The sequence below is a fragment of the Gekko japonicus genome, unplaced genomic scaffold, assembly GCF_001447785.1.
Source record: "Gekko japonicus isolate JY-2015 unplaced genomic scaffold, Gekko_japonicus_V1.1 scaffold1878, whole genome shotgun sequence".
NCBI lineage: Eukaryota > Metazoa > Chordata > Lepidosauria > Squamata > Gekkonidae > Gekko > Gekko japonicus.
Window position 1 is genome coordinate 345,258 of NW_015168712.1, and position 16,390 is coordinate 361,647.

At 40.2% G+C, this 16,390-nt stretch overlaps 1 protein-coding gene across 1 annotated transcript in view; it reads left to right on the plus strand.

The window, feature by feature from the left end:
• Nucleotides 1-275: 275 nt before the first annotated feature.
• Nucleotides 276-16,390, plus strand: part of ZCWPW2 (zinc finger, CW type with PWWP domain 2) — a gene marked incomplete at its 3' end in the record, with an annotated part of 22,929 nt that continues 6,814 nt past the window's right edge. The window contains exons 1-2 of the mRNA XM_015415554.1: nt 276-562; nt 988-1,147. Of these exons, the coding sequence (XP_015271040.1) occupies nt 276-562; nt 988-1,147 (447 nt within the window). The remainder of the gene's footprint in view (nt 563-987; nt 1,148-16,390) is intronic.

Consider the following 16,390-nt stretch of genomic DNA (forward strand, 5'->3'; position numbering starts at 1 on the left):
TTGTTAATGAAGAAAATATCCTGGGAATATGGTAATACCAGCTAATTGTTTCTGTGGTTTCCTTCAACCCCTGCTGATTGTCACTGCATAACTAGTCCTTGCTTTTGAGAACCTAGCTAGGAATTTTAGCAGACATTTTTTATGTGAGCATGAGCTTCATGGCAACTATCTAGAATTGCTTTTGATTTATGTTAGTTAAACTGTTCTGTTCTTTATATTTCAGAGGATCAAAGTACTTCACAGCTTCAGTCTTCTATAAGTGACAAGTCTGCTATATGGATTCTCTAGCAGACGATAATTTTTATTTAAACAAAGTGTGGGTACAGTGTGAAAACAGCAGCTGTTTAAAATGGAGACTATTATCAAGTGATGATGCAGCACAAGTTGATAGCAGTGCACCATGGTATTGTTATATGAATGCTGATCCATGGTTTAATAAATGCTCTGATTCTGAAGAATGTTTTCCTGAGACAGCACAGTTTCAAAAATATGGATTAAAGTATGTGTATTCAAAGCTTCCTTTAGGAAGTTTAGTTTTGGTGAAAATGCATGGGTGGCCACGGTAAGTGTAAAATTTAATAGCAGGGAAATACATCAGGAATAGACTCATAGTATATTTTAAATGAAGCACTGTAGTTAAAGCTAAATATAATTTTACTTTTGAAATATGGGAGAGAGAAGGACTTTCAGTTATGCTTTGAATATTGTATTGTGACAAGTTTAGAGGAAAAATATATTAGAAAAGTAATTCCTAAAACTTTAACTTTTCTTGTTTGTATTTTTAAATTCAATAATTGAAAAACAAAGATAGTTTGATAAATATTATCTCAAAATTCAAGGCAAAGATACAAAGGCAACTACAGCAATATTCCATAGCTTTAGAAAGGGAATTCAGTTGATGTTAATACCTAAATATCCCACAATGTGGCTTCTTGTGGAAAAATGTTTTGTCTTTTCTGAACTGATTTTTAGAAATTTTATTTTAAGGTGGCCTGGCATTGTTTGTCCCGATCCTGTTAATGGACAATATGTGGTATATGATTCAGATGAAAATGTTGAAAGTCATCATGTAGAATTTCTGGGGAAACCCCATTCCAGGGGTTGGGCTGCCGTAGACCGCATTAACCATTTTCCTAGCTCATTTAAGGTAGGAATATGTTTTTTCTTCTAGACTCTAAAGTTAAAAACCACATTTGTCAGATGAACTTTTGATCATCCCATATAACCATTCATCACACTATCAAAAGAACTGAGGAGATAGCTTTCAGTTTTCTATGAAGTCTTTATCTTTCATTATTATAATGTTATCTGTTATCATAGATATGTAACATCATACACCTATCAAAAGAGGTTAGTGGATAGTGCTGATCACCTGCTCTGGGTAGCATGGAAACAAGACCTGAATTTAGTCCATCCACTGTTCTAACAGGTGATTGGGATTGCCATAACTGATTGCACCAACTATATATGTTCAGGGATGCATGTGCAGATGCACGAATTGGAGTTTATTCTTTATCTTTGATACAGGGAGTTTAGCATTTGGAATACAGTGTGTGCTTTGTTTCTGTAGACCATTAGGTTATACAGTTGTGCACATTTTCTTATTTTTAGGAATGTCATGTTGAACCCAAAGTTTCTATTCTGCTGGCATAACTCATTTCTGCTAAAGAAAGAGGACATATTCACAGCCACTTCTGCAGCAGCCCACTGATCTTGTCTAAATACTGCTCTGGGGAAAAAGGACTCTCAGGAACAGTATAGACGAGAAATAGGTGTGGGAATGGGTAATCAGCAAAAATACCCCCCTTTGGGGGGGGGGATGACTATCTTTGGATTTAACCACATGTTTTTGTTTGCCACATTATCTTCACTGCTTTATTTGTTAGCAACATATTGTTTTGACCCTGATGCTACTCCTCCTTCATAATGCCAGAATTGATTCATCAGATCAGTTGGCTTATGTAAAAACTGATTTTGTCCTAGCATTTACCAACACAGTTGCTGCTTTCTTAAATGATGGGTACACTGCTCTTGAATATAGTCACTTGAAGCTAACACTACTGCTGTTAAATAAATGTGTTAACAATGATGTGTTCCTAAGCACATGAAAGCTTCGTAGAATACAATGCTTTTTAGGACTGGGATGTGAACTCTTGTTCACTTTTCATATTACTTAGAGAAGATTCAATAGGAGAACCTGGAGCATGCTGCGACTCAAAACATAGTAGGTTGGATACTGCAACTATTTTCTGCTATTGGATCCTACAGCTTCTTTCCATCAAGTCATTCACCATTGGATAAAGTCTCTCTCCATCATAGAAAGACTTAACAGAAGAACGTTGCAGGATCGAACCCTCTGAGAAAATAGGGGTCTGTAGTAATACTGTTTTCTATAGTTTTAAACAGTTCTTATCTCTAATTATATGTGTTCACTTTATTATTACATATTTTGACTGGTTTTAATAGAGAGAACATTTCTTACAACTAACTCCTCTCCTCAATCCAAGTGGGATGAAATTCTCAGGGACTGTATCCCTAATACATAGGATTCTTCTTGCCAGATTTCAGGCAGATAGACCTTATTTTCTTGCAGAATTGGCACAGACTTGAAACTCATTAAAGCAAGTGAACACGGATAATTTGTAATAGGGAGGTCCTTACATACGATCCATTGGTTCACATCTATAGCTTCCTTCTTCCCATGATTTACCTTGTAGCACTTGGGTGCGGGGAGGATTTTTCTCCCAACCTGGTTCTTACCTCAGAAGTGATTCAGGCTGGAAATGCTGAAACAGATGGCATACTGTAAATAAGACACGGGAAGTGATAGTGGTTTGCTCTTCTTTATTTACTAAAATATTTTTACCCTACCTTTCCCCTCCAAAGTGGGCCTAAAATGGCTTACTAGCAACACCCATACCCTCCTATATATAAACTCAAAAACAACAGCAAATGTAATAAACAACAAAGAGCCCAAGATAATAAGAAGCAGACCCAGCCCTTGCAAATTCCAGCGAGCAAGAGATCTTAGCCCCTTTCCAGAGCTACCTGGAAGCTCAGCTCTTGATGGAAAAGTTCTAGCCTGGCAGAAAGGAGCTGCTTTCTTTACATTTGAGTGGAACTGTGGCTGTGGAACAGTTTAATTATATTCCCTCTCCCATCCAATTTGGAGGAACACTGTAGTGATTTTAAGTTGACGTCACTACTCATGTAGAGCCCTTGGGCTGTGATGTTCCTTTGCCTCCTTTTATATTCATCTTTCAGCAATGGTTTCAAAGAGTAAATGTCAAATTCCATCATATTTTCAGTGTTATCAAAGTTAAGTGCTGGTTTTGATACAATGTAAAACTACTGCTCAAATCTTTACTTTTGCTGTTCTAGTAGTGTGTGCCTTTTTATTGGATGATCTCTTTTGTAGATAAATCTCCTGCCAGTCATTTTGTAGTTTGATAAAGTGCCCCTAAATCTTCTCTTATTTTTGCCATTTCCACTTCAAATGCCTGCCTATCAATAAATGCTCTACTGTCCTCTCTGACTCGTCTGTTAAATTCTATTTTTTCTTTCTTTCTTTCTTTCTTTCTTTCTTTCTTTCTTTCTTTCTTTCTTTCTTTCTTTCTTTCTTTCTTTCTTTCTTTCTCTTTCTTAAATTTGACAGACATAGCTGACCAAAGAATTGACTGATAACTTCTCCAACCTTTTCCATGTCATTAAATGAAAGAAAGAAAAATCTGAAAATTGATATACACTGTCACTATTTATTTGTTCATTGTTGTAGGGTCTCTTTTAAGGAACATACCACTCTGTCTGCTATTTAAACAAGAAAATATGGCTTATTTATGGCTGTCTTAGTCTACAGCCTTTGTTCACCCTTGCTTATGCCTATTGGACCAAAAATAAATTTTAAAAATCTCTGAGAACTATTTAGAGAGCTGAGCAGTGTTTCCTCTGTGAACTAGATCATAGTTTTTTAGCCTCCGGCTCACAAATTGTTGTCTTAGCTCAGGAAGGATGGCTCCAGAGCAAACTAAGCTATGCAGTAGCCAAATTACTCACTCAAAACTTCAATGCCAGGAGCTCACAAGGTAGAATTTTTGCACACAAGACTCCACAGATTAGAGGGAACATTGGTGCTGAGCTAGGGTTCAGGTCTCCACCCTCCTGGGAAACTTGCTGTGTGACTTTGGGCCAGTCACACACTCTAATCCTAACCCACTTCACACATTTACTGTGAGGTTAAGATGGGCAAGAAAGAACCATATGGGCCACTATGAGATCTGTGGAGGTAGGGTGAGATAAAAATGTTCTAGGTAGACAGATTATTTATAAGCAGTTGCTTAAAACAGAAAAGGCCAGCCACACAGAAAAGGCTTGCTATCACTACTTCAATTTTTCTAAGCCAGTTGTTGCAGATACTTTAGGTGGCTGAGAACAACACTTTAAACAGCCTCTGCCTCTTGACAACTTCTGTGTGGTTGCAGTGGTAGGCAACCATATTCGGCAGTTGCTGAAAACAGAAAAGGCCAGCCACACAAATGCTTGGTATCACTACTTCAATTTTTCTAAGCCAGTTGTTGCAGATACTTTAGGTGGCCGAGAACAACACTTTAAACAGCCTCTGCCTTTTGACAACTTCTGTGTGGTTGCAGTGGTAGGCAACTATATTCAGTGCAGTGGTAGGCAGTGGTAGGCAACCATATTCAGTCCAAATGTTGCAGCGTAACAAGCTCAGCTGTGTATTTTTGCTATGTCCCCTTTCCGGATTATGTCCTTTGCAAGAATATGTTCTCTAATTGTTATAATAATCACAGAGAGATTTAATTGGCACCAGCTATGGTAGGATAATTCTTGTACAGTTGTAAAAATATTATAGAACTGAGTGGAAGACTATTTTTTCCTTCAGAGATCTAGAACTATAACACATTAATTGAAAAGGTAAATGCCAAGGGCTTTGTAGTTGGAGAATGGATGTTTCTTGAAGAACTTCTGGGTGCGTGACACCTCAAATACATAGCTGGGCACTCAAATAATTCTGCTGTGCCTTGATGGCAGCAAATCTGGTACTGGAATCTGGCAGCAGGCGTAACAGAAAATTAAAATTGTTGTTAGAAACACACTGTGGCTGATGTGCTGGTCATCAACAGACTGGCCCGCCAATGAATATGAATTGCATTAGAACAAAAAGCTTGACATAATGAATTCTTTTGTTGGCTTCCAAAATCAGCCCAATCCTGATAGTTTCATTTATATCCTCAAGTAACTCACTACACTTCATAGATATGAAAACACCATAAATCAAGATGTCAGAATGGTAATATGCACTACACTGGTGAGGTGAAGCAAACATTCCTAGCTTTTCATGGCTAGCATTACAATCACACAGAAATCATTGTAAAGGGATCAAACAGATTAATCTTGAAAAGGAGGCGAGAGATAAAGCATGAAGCACAGGAACTTTATTGACTGATATTTTTCAATTAGAAAGAAGTTCTTCCTCAGTCAAAATATGCTAATTAAGGATAGCTTCTAATTTAGATAGAAATATGAATTGCATTAGAACAAAAAGCTTGACATAATGAATTCTTTTGTTGGCTTCCAAAATCAGCCCAATCCTGATAGTTTCATTTATATCCTCAAGTAACTCACTACACTTCATAGATATGAAAACACCATAAATCAAGATGTCAGAATGGTAATATGCACTACACTGGTGAGGTGAAGCAAACATTCCTAGCTTTTCATGGCTAGCATTACAATCACACAGAAATCATTGTAAAGGGATCAAACAGATTAATCTTGAAAAGGAGGAGAGAGATAAAGCATGAAGCACAGGGACTTTATTGACTGATATTTTTCAATTAGAAAGAAGTTCTTCCTCAGTCAAAATATGCTAATTAAGGATAGCTTAAGTAAAGGTAAAGGTAAAGGTTCCCTTGCTCGAAAGCCAGTCGAATCCGACTCTAGGGTTGCGGTGCTCATCTCCATTTCAAAGCCGAAGAGCCAGCGTTGTCCGAAGATGTTTCTGCGGTCATGTGGCCGGCATGACTAAACACCAAGGCGCACGGAACGCTGTTACCTTCCCACCGAAGTGGTACCTATTTATCTACTTGCAATTTCTTGCTTTCGAACTGCTAGGTTGGCAGGAGCTGGAACTAGAGACGGGAGCTCACTCTGTCATGCGGCACCCGGGTCTCGAACTGCTGAACTACCGACCTTCCACAGCCTGCAGTTCAGCATCTTAACCACTTGAGCCACCGCAGCTCAAACTAAGGATATCTTAGTTTAACAGAAATAGTATCGTTGCCTACTCCTGCAATGGGTTTATAGGTCTCAACCATCAAACAGTTTTCCCCATCACCTATTGCCTTATCTCCTTTTTATCGGAGCTGTTAGGAATGTAACTTCTGTACACTAAGCATATGCTTTGGCACTGAGCCACAGCGTCTCCACATTGGTTTCTCATGAAGCATAGTCTTTGTATTAAGTGTACTTGTGAATTATCTTTCCCTTCAGAAATGAAGCACTCAGAGCAATATACAGCAAAATTAAAAACAAATCCAGCACAAAACAATTTAAAATGTCATGATACAAGCAGAAAACAGATGGCATCATTCAGTGGAGACAAAAACAATCTTGAAAGGGAGTAAGCCACTGTTCACAAACACTGCAAAAACTTTAAAAACCAGCAAAAGCTTTAAAAAGCAGGTGCTAAGCAAAGCAAATATTGCAGCTGATGAAGTAGGTTCTGGCTCATGAAAGCTTATGATGGAATAAATTGCTCTTTAAAATAGGGTTGCCAGCTCTGGGTTGGGAAACTGTTCACAAACACTGCAAAAACTTTAAAAACCAGCAAAAGCTTTAAAAAGCAGGTGCTAAGCAAAGCAAATATTGCAGCTGATGAAGTAGGTTCTGGCTCATGAAAGCTTATGATGGAATAAATTGCTCTTTAAAATAGGGTTGCCAGCTCTGGGTTGGGAAATAGTTGGAGATTTTGGGGGTGGAGCCTGGGGAGGGTGGCATTTGGGGAGAGGACCTCAGCATGGCATAATGCCATAGAGTCCACCCTCCAAAGCAGCCATTTCCTCAAGGGGAACTGATCTTTATGCTGTGGACATAGTGTATCTAGTTTTCAGTAAAGCATTTGAAAAAGTTTCTCATGATATCCTTGAGGATAAGCTGGTTAAGTGTGGGCTGGATGGTGCAACCACTGGATGGATTCATGGTTGGTTGAAAAATCGTACCCAACGAGTGCTCGTAAATGGCTCTGCGTCTACGTGGAGGGAAGTCTCAAGTGGAGTGCCACAAGGCTCGGTCCTGGGCCCAGTGTTGTTCAATGTTTTTATAAATGACCTGGAGGAAGACATAGAGGGGATGCTTATCAAATTTGCAGATGACGCAAAGCTGGGTTGGATTGCTAATTATGAAGAAGACAGAGTCAGGATTTAAAATTATCTAGATAGGCTGTAACAGTGGGCTGAGACAAACAAAATGAATTTCAGTAGAGATAAGAGCAAAGTTCTACACTTAGATACAAAAAAAATCAAAGGCACAGATATAGAATGGGAAGGACTTGACTTGACAGCAGCACATGTGAAAGGGATCAAGGTATTCTGGTTGATCACAAGCTAAACATGAGCCTGCAGTGTGATGTGACTGCAAAGAAAGCTAATGCAATCTTAGGATGCATTAACAGAAGCATTGTATTCAGATCACGGGAGGTGGTAGTTCCACTCTACTCTGCTATGGTCAGGCCTCACCTGGAGTACTCTGTCCAGTTTTGGGCACCACATTTTAGGAAGAATGTTGATAAGCTCAAGCGTGTCCAGAAGAGGGCAACCAGGATGGTGAGAGGGTTGGAATCCAAGTCTTATGAGGAAAGGCTGAAAGAGTTGGGTATGTTTAGCCTGGGAAAGAGAAGGCTTAGAGGGGACATGATTGCAGTCTTCAAATATCTGAAGGGCTGTCATGTAGAAGATGGAGCAGATCTATTCTCTCTTTCTCCGGACTGCAAGACTTGATCTAATGGGTGGAAATTACAAGGGAGTTGATACCAGCTAAATATCAGGAAAGTGGAACAGTGCCTCGGGAGGTGGTGGACACTCCTTCGCTGGATGTTTTCAAGTGGAGGCTAGACGACCATCTTTCAGGATGTTGTAGGGCTATCTTTTGGCTATGCTCCTGCAGGGTTGGACTAGATGACCTGCAAGGTCCCTTTCAACTCAGTCTATGATTCTATGATATGGAGATTGATTGTAATAGTGGGAGATCTCCAGGTGCCTCCTGGAAGTTGGCAAACCTACTGTAAAATGCCATTGATGGCCAGTTGAATTTTCTGCAACTGGTTAACATATTCCTCTGGAACAAATATCTCATGAATATTTGGTGAAGGTCCATAAAGAATGGCTTGGCTCAAGGTAAAATGCCAAGAAAGGCTTGTAGATAAAAGGCCATGAGATGGAGAGGGAAAAACCACTTAAGCCACATTGAGCTCCTTGGATAAAGGGTGGAATAAAAATGTGATAGTGGGAATTCCCCATATCTTGTTGCTTATCACTTGACTTGGGCCCTCTTGATTATACAAGCTAAATGAAGGCAACAGACTATGTTTGTTATCTATGGATTATATGTGAAGATCACACTGAGATGTATTCATAGTTATGTCACTTTCCACTACATACCTGTCCAAACCTAAGCATCAATGGAAACTGTAAAGCCCTTCTTTGGAATAATTATAGGACTAGGCTGATGGAGCAATTAGCCCCTTTCCTCTAAAACATTCTTCTGAAGCTGAACATTTCTAAACTGAACTGTTTCAGCTCTTCTAACTGTTTGGGTTAAGTAGGTTATGCTTTCTCCTTCCTTGGTTTCAAATGGTTCAATGAAGATGCATCTTTTAAACATTAAAATGTCTCACCACAAGGTGGCACACATATATTCATATACTGGAAAGTATTTGCTTGCTTCCTTTCTTTGTACTCAGTTTTATTAGGCATTCCTTATTGGCACACCAGAATCGTCCGGAAAATGACCTTATATCAGCCTTTAAACATCTTTTGTCACAATGTCATTCTTTTAAAATGCTAATTTATAAGTCTATCAGATGCAACAGCTTGTGAAGGATGCCTTCCCTTGTAATTTAAATGTCTTTGCCTTGTTGGGCCTACAAAATAGAGACATTAACAAGGATAGCTACTTTTTTCTGGAATAAATGTAGTTTTGCTTTTTAATTGTAAGTATTCAATAGACAAATTGGACTTCTGTGAGGCATAGGTTTTTGGAGCAATTAAGGTGAATTTAAACAGGATTGTTTTAGTTTATTGTTGAAGGTGAACTTCAGGACCTGAAACCAAATGCAGATATCTAAATTACCATTCAATGTATGTAATTATTTTACTCATTTGTATTTTTTTGGTAATTTAAAAGTTTACAAACAAAAATTCAGTGCAATTCTATTTTCTTCATTAGAAGATATTGGTTGTATTTTACCTCTCTTAGTAAAGGTACTAGTTCCAGGAGTGACCTTTAGCATGTGGTGGTTGGCACAAATGTCAAAAAAGAGTGATCCAAGACACTTTTTGTGGCAAATATGAGAAAATGTGGCTTCACCTATTTGACCAGCTATATCGAAAATATAGTGTTTTGGGGTGTGTGTGTCAAAGCTTGACTGAGATAAGAGATGCATTCAGAAATACAATCCATCAAGTTCTGCTCCTGGGCAACGTGATTTGTTATAGTAAAACCTTTACATCAGAAGAGATAATTGGATTCCACCAGAAACTGAAGTATGTACAAAAAACAGAAGCAATCTCCAGAATTGCTGCTCTGGATTGCACTGATTTCCCCAATCACAAGGAGGTCACGGAGAAGACCTTATGCAGAATTACTCCAGTGTATTCAACTCATTGGGCTTAAACTAGAGTAACTTTTATAAGATTGAAATGTAAGGATCATTTTTCTCTAACATTAATGAGTCCAGCCTTGCTGTGTATGCTGATACAGCAATGACACTGTGAGGCTCCTCCTTCCTTGGCATGGCCTTCATCCATAATCTTCCCAGGTCCTTGCATGGCTGGGCCCCTCCCATGTTCCATCCAAGCTATTATGGTTGGATTTCTTCTGGCTGCCTCCATGCTCGCTGACTGGCCTGATGGCCTCTGCAACTCGCTGTTCCCTGATGTTGTCTTTCTTGTCCCAGTGCCAGGAAATGATGTCATCAGCCAACACACCAAACTCAGGAGCACAGGAGGGAGGTGGTGATGTCCATGTCCAGTTGTTGAGCCTACCTTCTGCCTAGGGTCCCATCCTGGGAGTTCTGACCAAGTCAACGGTGGCAGCCTGAGGTACAAGGGAGGTGGGTGGATCCCGCTCGGCTACTGCGGTGACCAGATGCCAAGGACAGACCAGGCACTGGCCTCAGACAGGCACCAGTCCAGAAGATGCCTCTTTTTAGACTACACTCACTGAATTACTTCCTAGTAAATAAACATGCATAAGATCAGGGAAGGGAAAGGAGTTTGTAAGCCGCTCTGAGACTCCTTTGGGTAGTGAAGGGCGGGGTATAAATCCAATCTCCTCCTCCTCCTCCTCCTTCTTCTTCTGCTCCTGCTTCTGCTTCTTCTTCTGCACAACAAAAACAAATTAATGTCTTTTTCCAAGTCATGATTTTTCTTATGTTTGGTTGGGACTAGCATTATTTCTCTTCATTTTTAAAAAAGAGTGTACTAGAAACAGTTCCATGCACAGAGTCCAACTGTTGTCCCTTTTAGTTCGTGGTGAGTGATGGCATTACTGGCTTTTGATTACTTTTTAATGTCGTAGTGAAGAGGAAAGGCACCATACGTGTTGCTGAGGCATAATAAATAACAATCCCACAAATTTCTGCTTTGAAGCCCTTAACAGCCAATAAATAAATGAAAATAAATTCTTGCCATAAACCCTCTGTGCAGGAAACAGTTAATAAACCTCAGATAAATTTCATCTCCCTTCAGGAAGTTATTGCCCTCTCTGTTCACAGCATCATCTGTGAATGTGCCTGAATTGCTAAACAAAGAGTTGAAAAATGCTAGTAGCTTTAAAAGGACAACCTCTCTTAAAATTTAGTCTCATTTATGTTGTGACTTTTGGAGACAAGACACATAACAGCAATGCTTAGAAGCTTTATTAGCAGCTATGAAACGGAAAAGGTTCTGCAATAGCTGTTCTGATGTTGCTTCCCACCCATCCCCCCATTGCAAAAATTCTATTTATTTACTTACTTACTTACTTACTTACTTATTTCATTATATTCCACCCTTTTTACCCAATGAGGAACCAAAGCAGCTTACATCATTCTGTCCTCCATTTTATCCTCACAACTATCCTGTGAGGTAGGTTAGGCAGAGAGTATGTGACTGGCCCAAGGTTACCTAGCAAGCTTCAGTGGTAGGGGAAATTCAAACCTAGTCCAGCACTCTGACCACTACACCACACTGAATCTCAAAGGAAGTTTGTGGAAGGGAAAGATACAGATGGTCGTACCTGACTACAGCCCAGGACAGCCAGTTCCGTGGCTTTTGTGGTCATCTTTGAATGGACCACAAAGTTTCAAAGTTACGGAGGAGCAAGTATTTACAAGGCAGTACCATTTTAAATTGTTAGAGGAAGAAATACCGTTAGCCACTTTTAATATGCTTGGTAGGAACTCTGTAATTAGTGAGAAAACGTCAGGGAAAGGGAATGGTGGGTGAAGATACAAGCCTAGGCAGCGAGAATAAAATAGATGAGAAAATGGGGTGTGTCCCCCCCGAAAGGCTGAAAAAGAATGTGAGCGTCATTCTTTGAAGGTCCAAAGCCATCATCTGTGCCTCACCATTGTATCAAAGGCCTGTTGATTTTAACCTTTAAGAACTCCCTAAAGCCAGGATTGTTCTATAGTTTATTATGTCAACTTGAATAAGAAATCTAAAGTAATGCCAACTTGCTGTTGCGGCACAGTGCTGCAAACCTGAAACTTCTTTCCCATGTGCACTGCAACATACATTATTTGTATTTATTTGGCTGTGTCTTGTCTCTTGACTTCCCTCTTCCCAATAGCCATATTTGTTTAAATATTCCAGGTGATCCCTTTGCTCCCGTAGTTCAGGTATGGCTTAGTGAAGTTTGTTTCATTTTATGAGTAGATAAGAATCAGAGTTCTCTGGAGTGTACTTTTTCCTCCTTTACACAAAACTTTCCCCAGTTCCACAATACCAAAACAGTTCAACTACTAGGTAGCAAAGAAGTGCAAATAACGGTGTGTCCATTGTACAATGGTTAAATATGCATAAAATATATAGTGCTTTAAACCACTGATCAAAACATATGTGCATTTACCTCTTCAATGATAAATATTGAATCCATGTTCAGAAAGAAGTCTTGCCCTTTAGAAGCCTTCATATGCTAAATTTAAATATGGTACGTAAGAACTCCACAGATCCAACTGTGCCTGGTGCGGAGGTTTGTGTAATGCCTCAAAAACACATAGGCACAGTTATAGAGATGGAGCAACCTGCTTAAACTGTCTTGCACTTTTGGCTCAGAGAACTAGCAACTCTGTGGGTGTCAGATGGAGGAAATGATTCCATGCTTTCACATGTCTTAGCATTGCACAGACATACCAGTGTAAGGAAGGATCAACAGGGCCTTTGGCAATTGTCAGCAATTGTCAACACAGCATGCAGGCACTAAACTGTACTTTTCCTCCAGTTTGTGTGCTTCCTGGAAGAAAGAACAGCACACAGATAAAAGCTCCTTTTTGTCTATAGTGGCCTTAATATCTGGACTGTATAAACAATTTATCTTCCCAACTCCATATCTTCCTGCATGAAAATCCTCCAAACCTGATTGATAACATAAACTGTACTAAACATAGACTAGGACACCAATAAATAGTCTTCTTGTTGACAAGATGATGATAAAAAGAGAGAAAATATTCATTGCTTCTAATCAGTTCTCTTTATTATCAAGGAGAATGCAACTTACTATTTCTGCATAAACAGGGATAGGATGCTGAGTTCAGTTACTGGTGCCTAGCAACAAGCTAAAGGTATTTCTTTTAGATTGGAATAATTCTACAACAGTAAGGTAATGCTCTAAACTTTCATTATATATCCTTTGCTATGGCACTGGGCTGCAGTCCTCTACGGCCCTACTGGGGAGCCAGTTCCATTGATCCACTCAGTGGGATTTATTTCCGGATAAACATGCTAGGACTAATTAGGTTGTGAGTAATTAAGAATATGAACCTTTCATCTTAGCCCCTAAAGAATTCTAATTGGTTTTTCATCATAGCAAAGGCACAGATTTGACTTCATTTAAGTAAATGTAAATATTAACATATAGCATTTACTAAGGTGCAATATGCCCTTTGATCTGGCAAAATGCTCCCTCTAAGCTGTGGAGTCTTGTGAGCAAAAATTCTGCTTTGTGAGCTACTGGTGTTAAAGTTGTGAGTGAGCGATTTGGCTACTGCATTAATTACTTTGCCCTGGAGCCATCCTTCCTGAGCTAAGACAAAAATGTCTGAGCCAGAGGCTAAAAAAGTGTGAGCTAGCTCACACTAATTCAGCTTAGAGGGAACACAGGTTGAAATACTTCAGTTAAAAATATTCTTTTACAATTTTGCAGTAGGGATGTAGATTTGGATAGTAACTAATCACATACTTAAGTGAAAATATTGTTATTATTAATATTGCTATTTTAAAAACTGTAAAATAATGTTCTGTGATATTCTGTAATCTTTGGATGTCTCCATTTCTCTGGTGCTTGGCTGACTGGTTTAGCAGAGAGACAGGAAATACTTATCAACGGGTTTGCTCACATATTGAGACCCAAGATAGTTGCACTGATAGGTGCTCACAGGCTTGCTGAGAGTTTTGTTTTCACTAGCCCGTTCTCCAGTGCTGCTTGCTAGGGACAGAGGCTAACATTTTGCTTGCATTCCCTGAACCAAGGCAGTGCGGCAGACTGAGTGGGGGCAAAATAGAAGCAAGTGCTATACTTGTCCTCCTCTTGATACAGGGTTGCCAACTTTAGAAAGAAGGCATAATTCACATGTTAGTCTCACAGAGGATGGGTTGGGAGATGGCTCTGTTGGATGCATCTTCACCTGTTCTCTTGCATGCCCGGTACAGAGATAACACCCCTTAACATGGTGTGGTGCTCAATGACATTTTATTTATATATTATTTGTGCCTACATTGTCAAGTGTTTTGTTTTCATGGGTTGCCAAACACATCCCTTTGCTAGCCTGGCCTACAAGATGGTGACTTACACATTATGGAGTACACAGGTTGGGTATGGGATCTCATTCACAACCCTATGTAACAGACAAGAGTTGTGGGTTCCCTTCAATTACTACATACATGGTCCCCAGTTCAGATTGTAACTGTGGTGTGTGTGGATAAAGGGCTTCAGCCTTTCCCTGCACCATTTTCCTAACCTGAAACAGTCCTAGGGGGGGTCACTATTTGGCCCACTGGGGAAAGTGAGTTTCCTCAAATTGCACCCCCCCAACTGATCCAGATTGGGAAAATGGTACAGGGAGGAAAGTTGAAGCCTCTTCACATGCACCACACATGGAAACTGAAGACACAACCTGCATCTGACTGTCACAGAGGACACAAAGTGGAGACTAGGGCTGCTATAGTGGGAGTCCTCCTACTGGCAGCCCCTGATCCCTGCTACCACTTGGTAAGCTGGCAGGGAGAGAGAAAATAATGCAAAAATTACTGTTGTTTCAACAGCGTGATCATTTCCAGGGCAAACCTGAAAATGACATCATGCCAACCTAGGGTTCAGTGGAACCTTGTTACCTCCAATGGTCGGCCTTGTTGTTTAGGGAAATTAGCTATGTGGCAGGGGAGAACAAAGGGGTACAGGGCCCACACACCAGAGTAGGAAGACTCCAGATTTGAAGAGTAAATTAAATAGGTTTTATTGAAGAATTTCCCTAATTACAAGCACATTAAGCATTCAAAAAGAGCAAGCAATACAGAACTAAGAAAGCAGAGGTGATTGAATAGAGGGGTGCCAATGGGGAGGGGTCAAAGCTGATCTTGGGGCCCCTCAACCCCTTGTAGGGGGGTCATAGCCTGGGGCATGTGAGGCGCCTCTCTCAAGGTGGAAGCTAAGAGATCAAGGCTCCTTTTTGCCCCAATAGGTCCCCACGGCCCGGAGCCAGCAATGGCACCAAGAGGTGCATACTGGCCAGAGCGCACAAGTGATCCGAAGAAATGATCCTCTCTACATGCTAAACAAACGGAAGTAAAAATGTGAGTGAATCCACAACTCAGCAAACAATTAAATGTGAGTAGTAAAGCCGCACCAAAACCTCAAACAAGCGGAAGGGGGAGGGGACGCCCTATCCCGAAAAGACTGAGTTAAGCGGGGACTGAAAGGTCGGCTTGAAGGAAGCAGAATTTGGCTGAAATTGGTGCTCATTAGCAAGAAAGCGGTAAATCATTGGACTTTCAGAGACTTTAAAAACTTTTCTCTTACTGTAAACAATGGCGCAGCAAGCAGAAAGAATGGCAGCGAAAGCGAAACTTAAGAACATAAGAGAAGCCAATGTTGGATCAGGCCAATGGCCCATCTAGTCCAACACTCTGTCACACAGTGGCCAAAAATACCAGGTGACATCAGGAGGTCCATCAGTGGGGCCAGGTCACTAGAAGCCCTCCCACTGTTGCCCCTCCCCCAAGCACCAAGAATACAGTGCATCACCTGCCCCAGCCTGTGAGTTCCTATCTATACCTTGTGGCTAATAGCCACTGATGGACCTCTGCTCCATATGTTTATCCAGTTCCCTCTTGAAGCCATCCATGCTTGTAGCCGCCACCACCTCCTGTGGCAGTGAATTCCATGTGTAAATCACTCTTTGGGTCAAGAAGTACTTCCTTTTATCTGTTCTAACCCGACCGCTCAGCAATTTTATGGAATGCCCACGAGTTCTTGTATTGTGAGAAAGGGAGAAAAGTACCTCTTTCTTTACCTGCTCTTTCCCATGCATAATCTTATAAACCTCGATCATGTCACCCCTCATTCATCTTTTCTCCAAGCTAAAGAGCCCTAAGCGCTTTAACCTTTCCTCATAGGGAAAGTGTTCCAACCCTTTTATCATTCGAGTGCATCAAGACCAAACAGGCTTTTTACCTAGGAGATACATGAGGAACAATTTGAGGGTAATTATAGATGTATTAGAATTTTATGAAGAACATCCAGAGAAAGAGGTACTATTAATGTTCCTTGACGCGGAAAAAGCATTCGATAATCTATCTTGGGACTTCCTACTGCAAAAACTGAATATTGCCGATTGTGGTCAAGAATTTTATTCAATGATCAAAACTTTATATAAAAGGCAATATGCAAAAGTAAT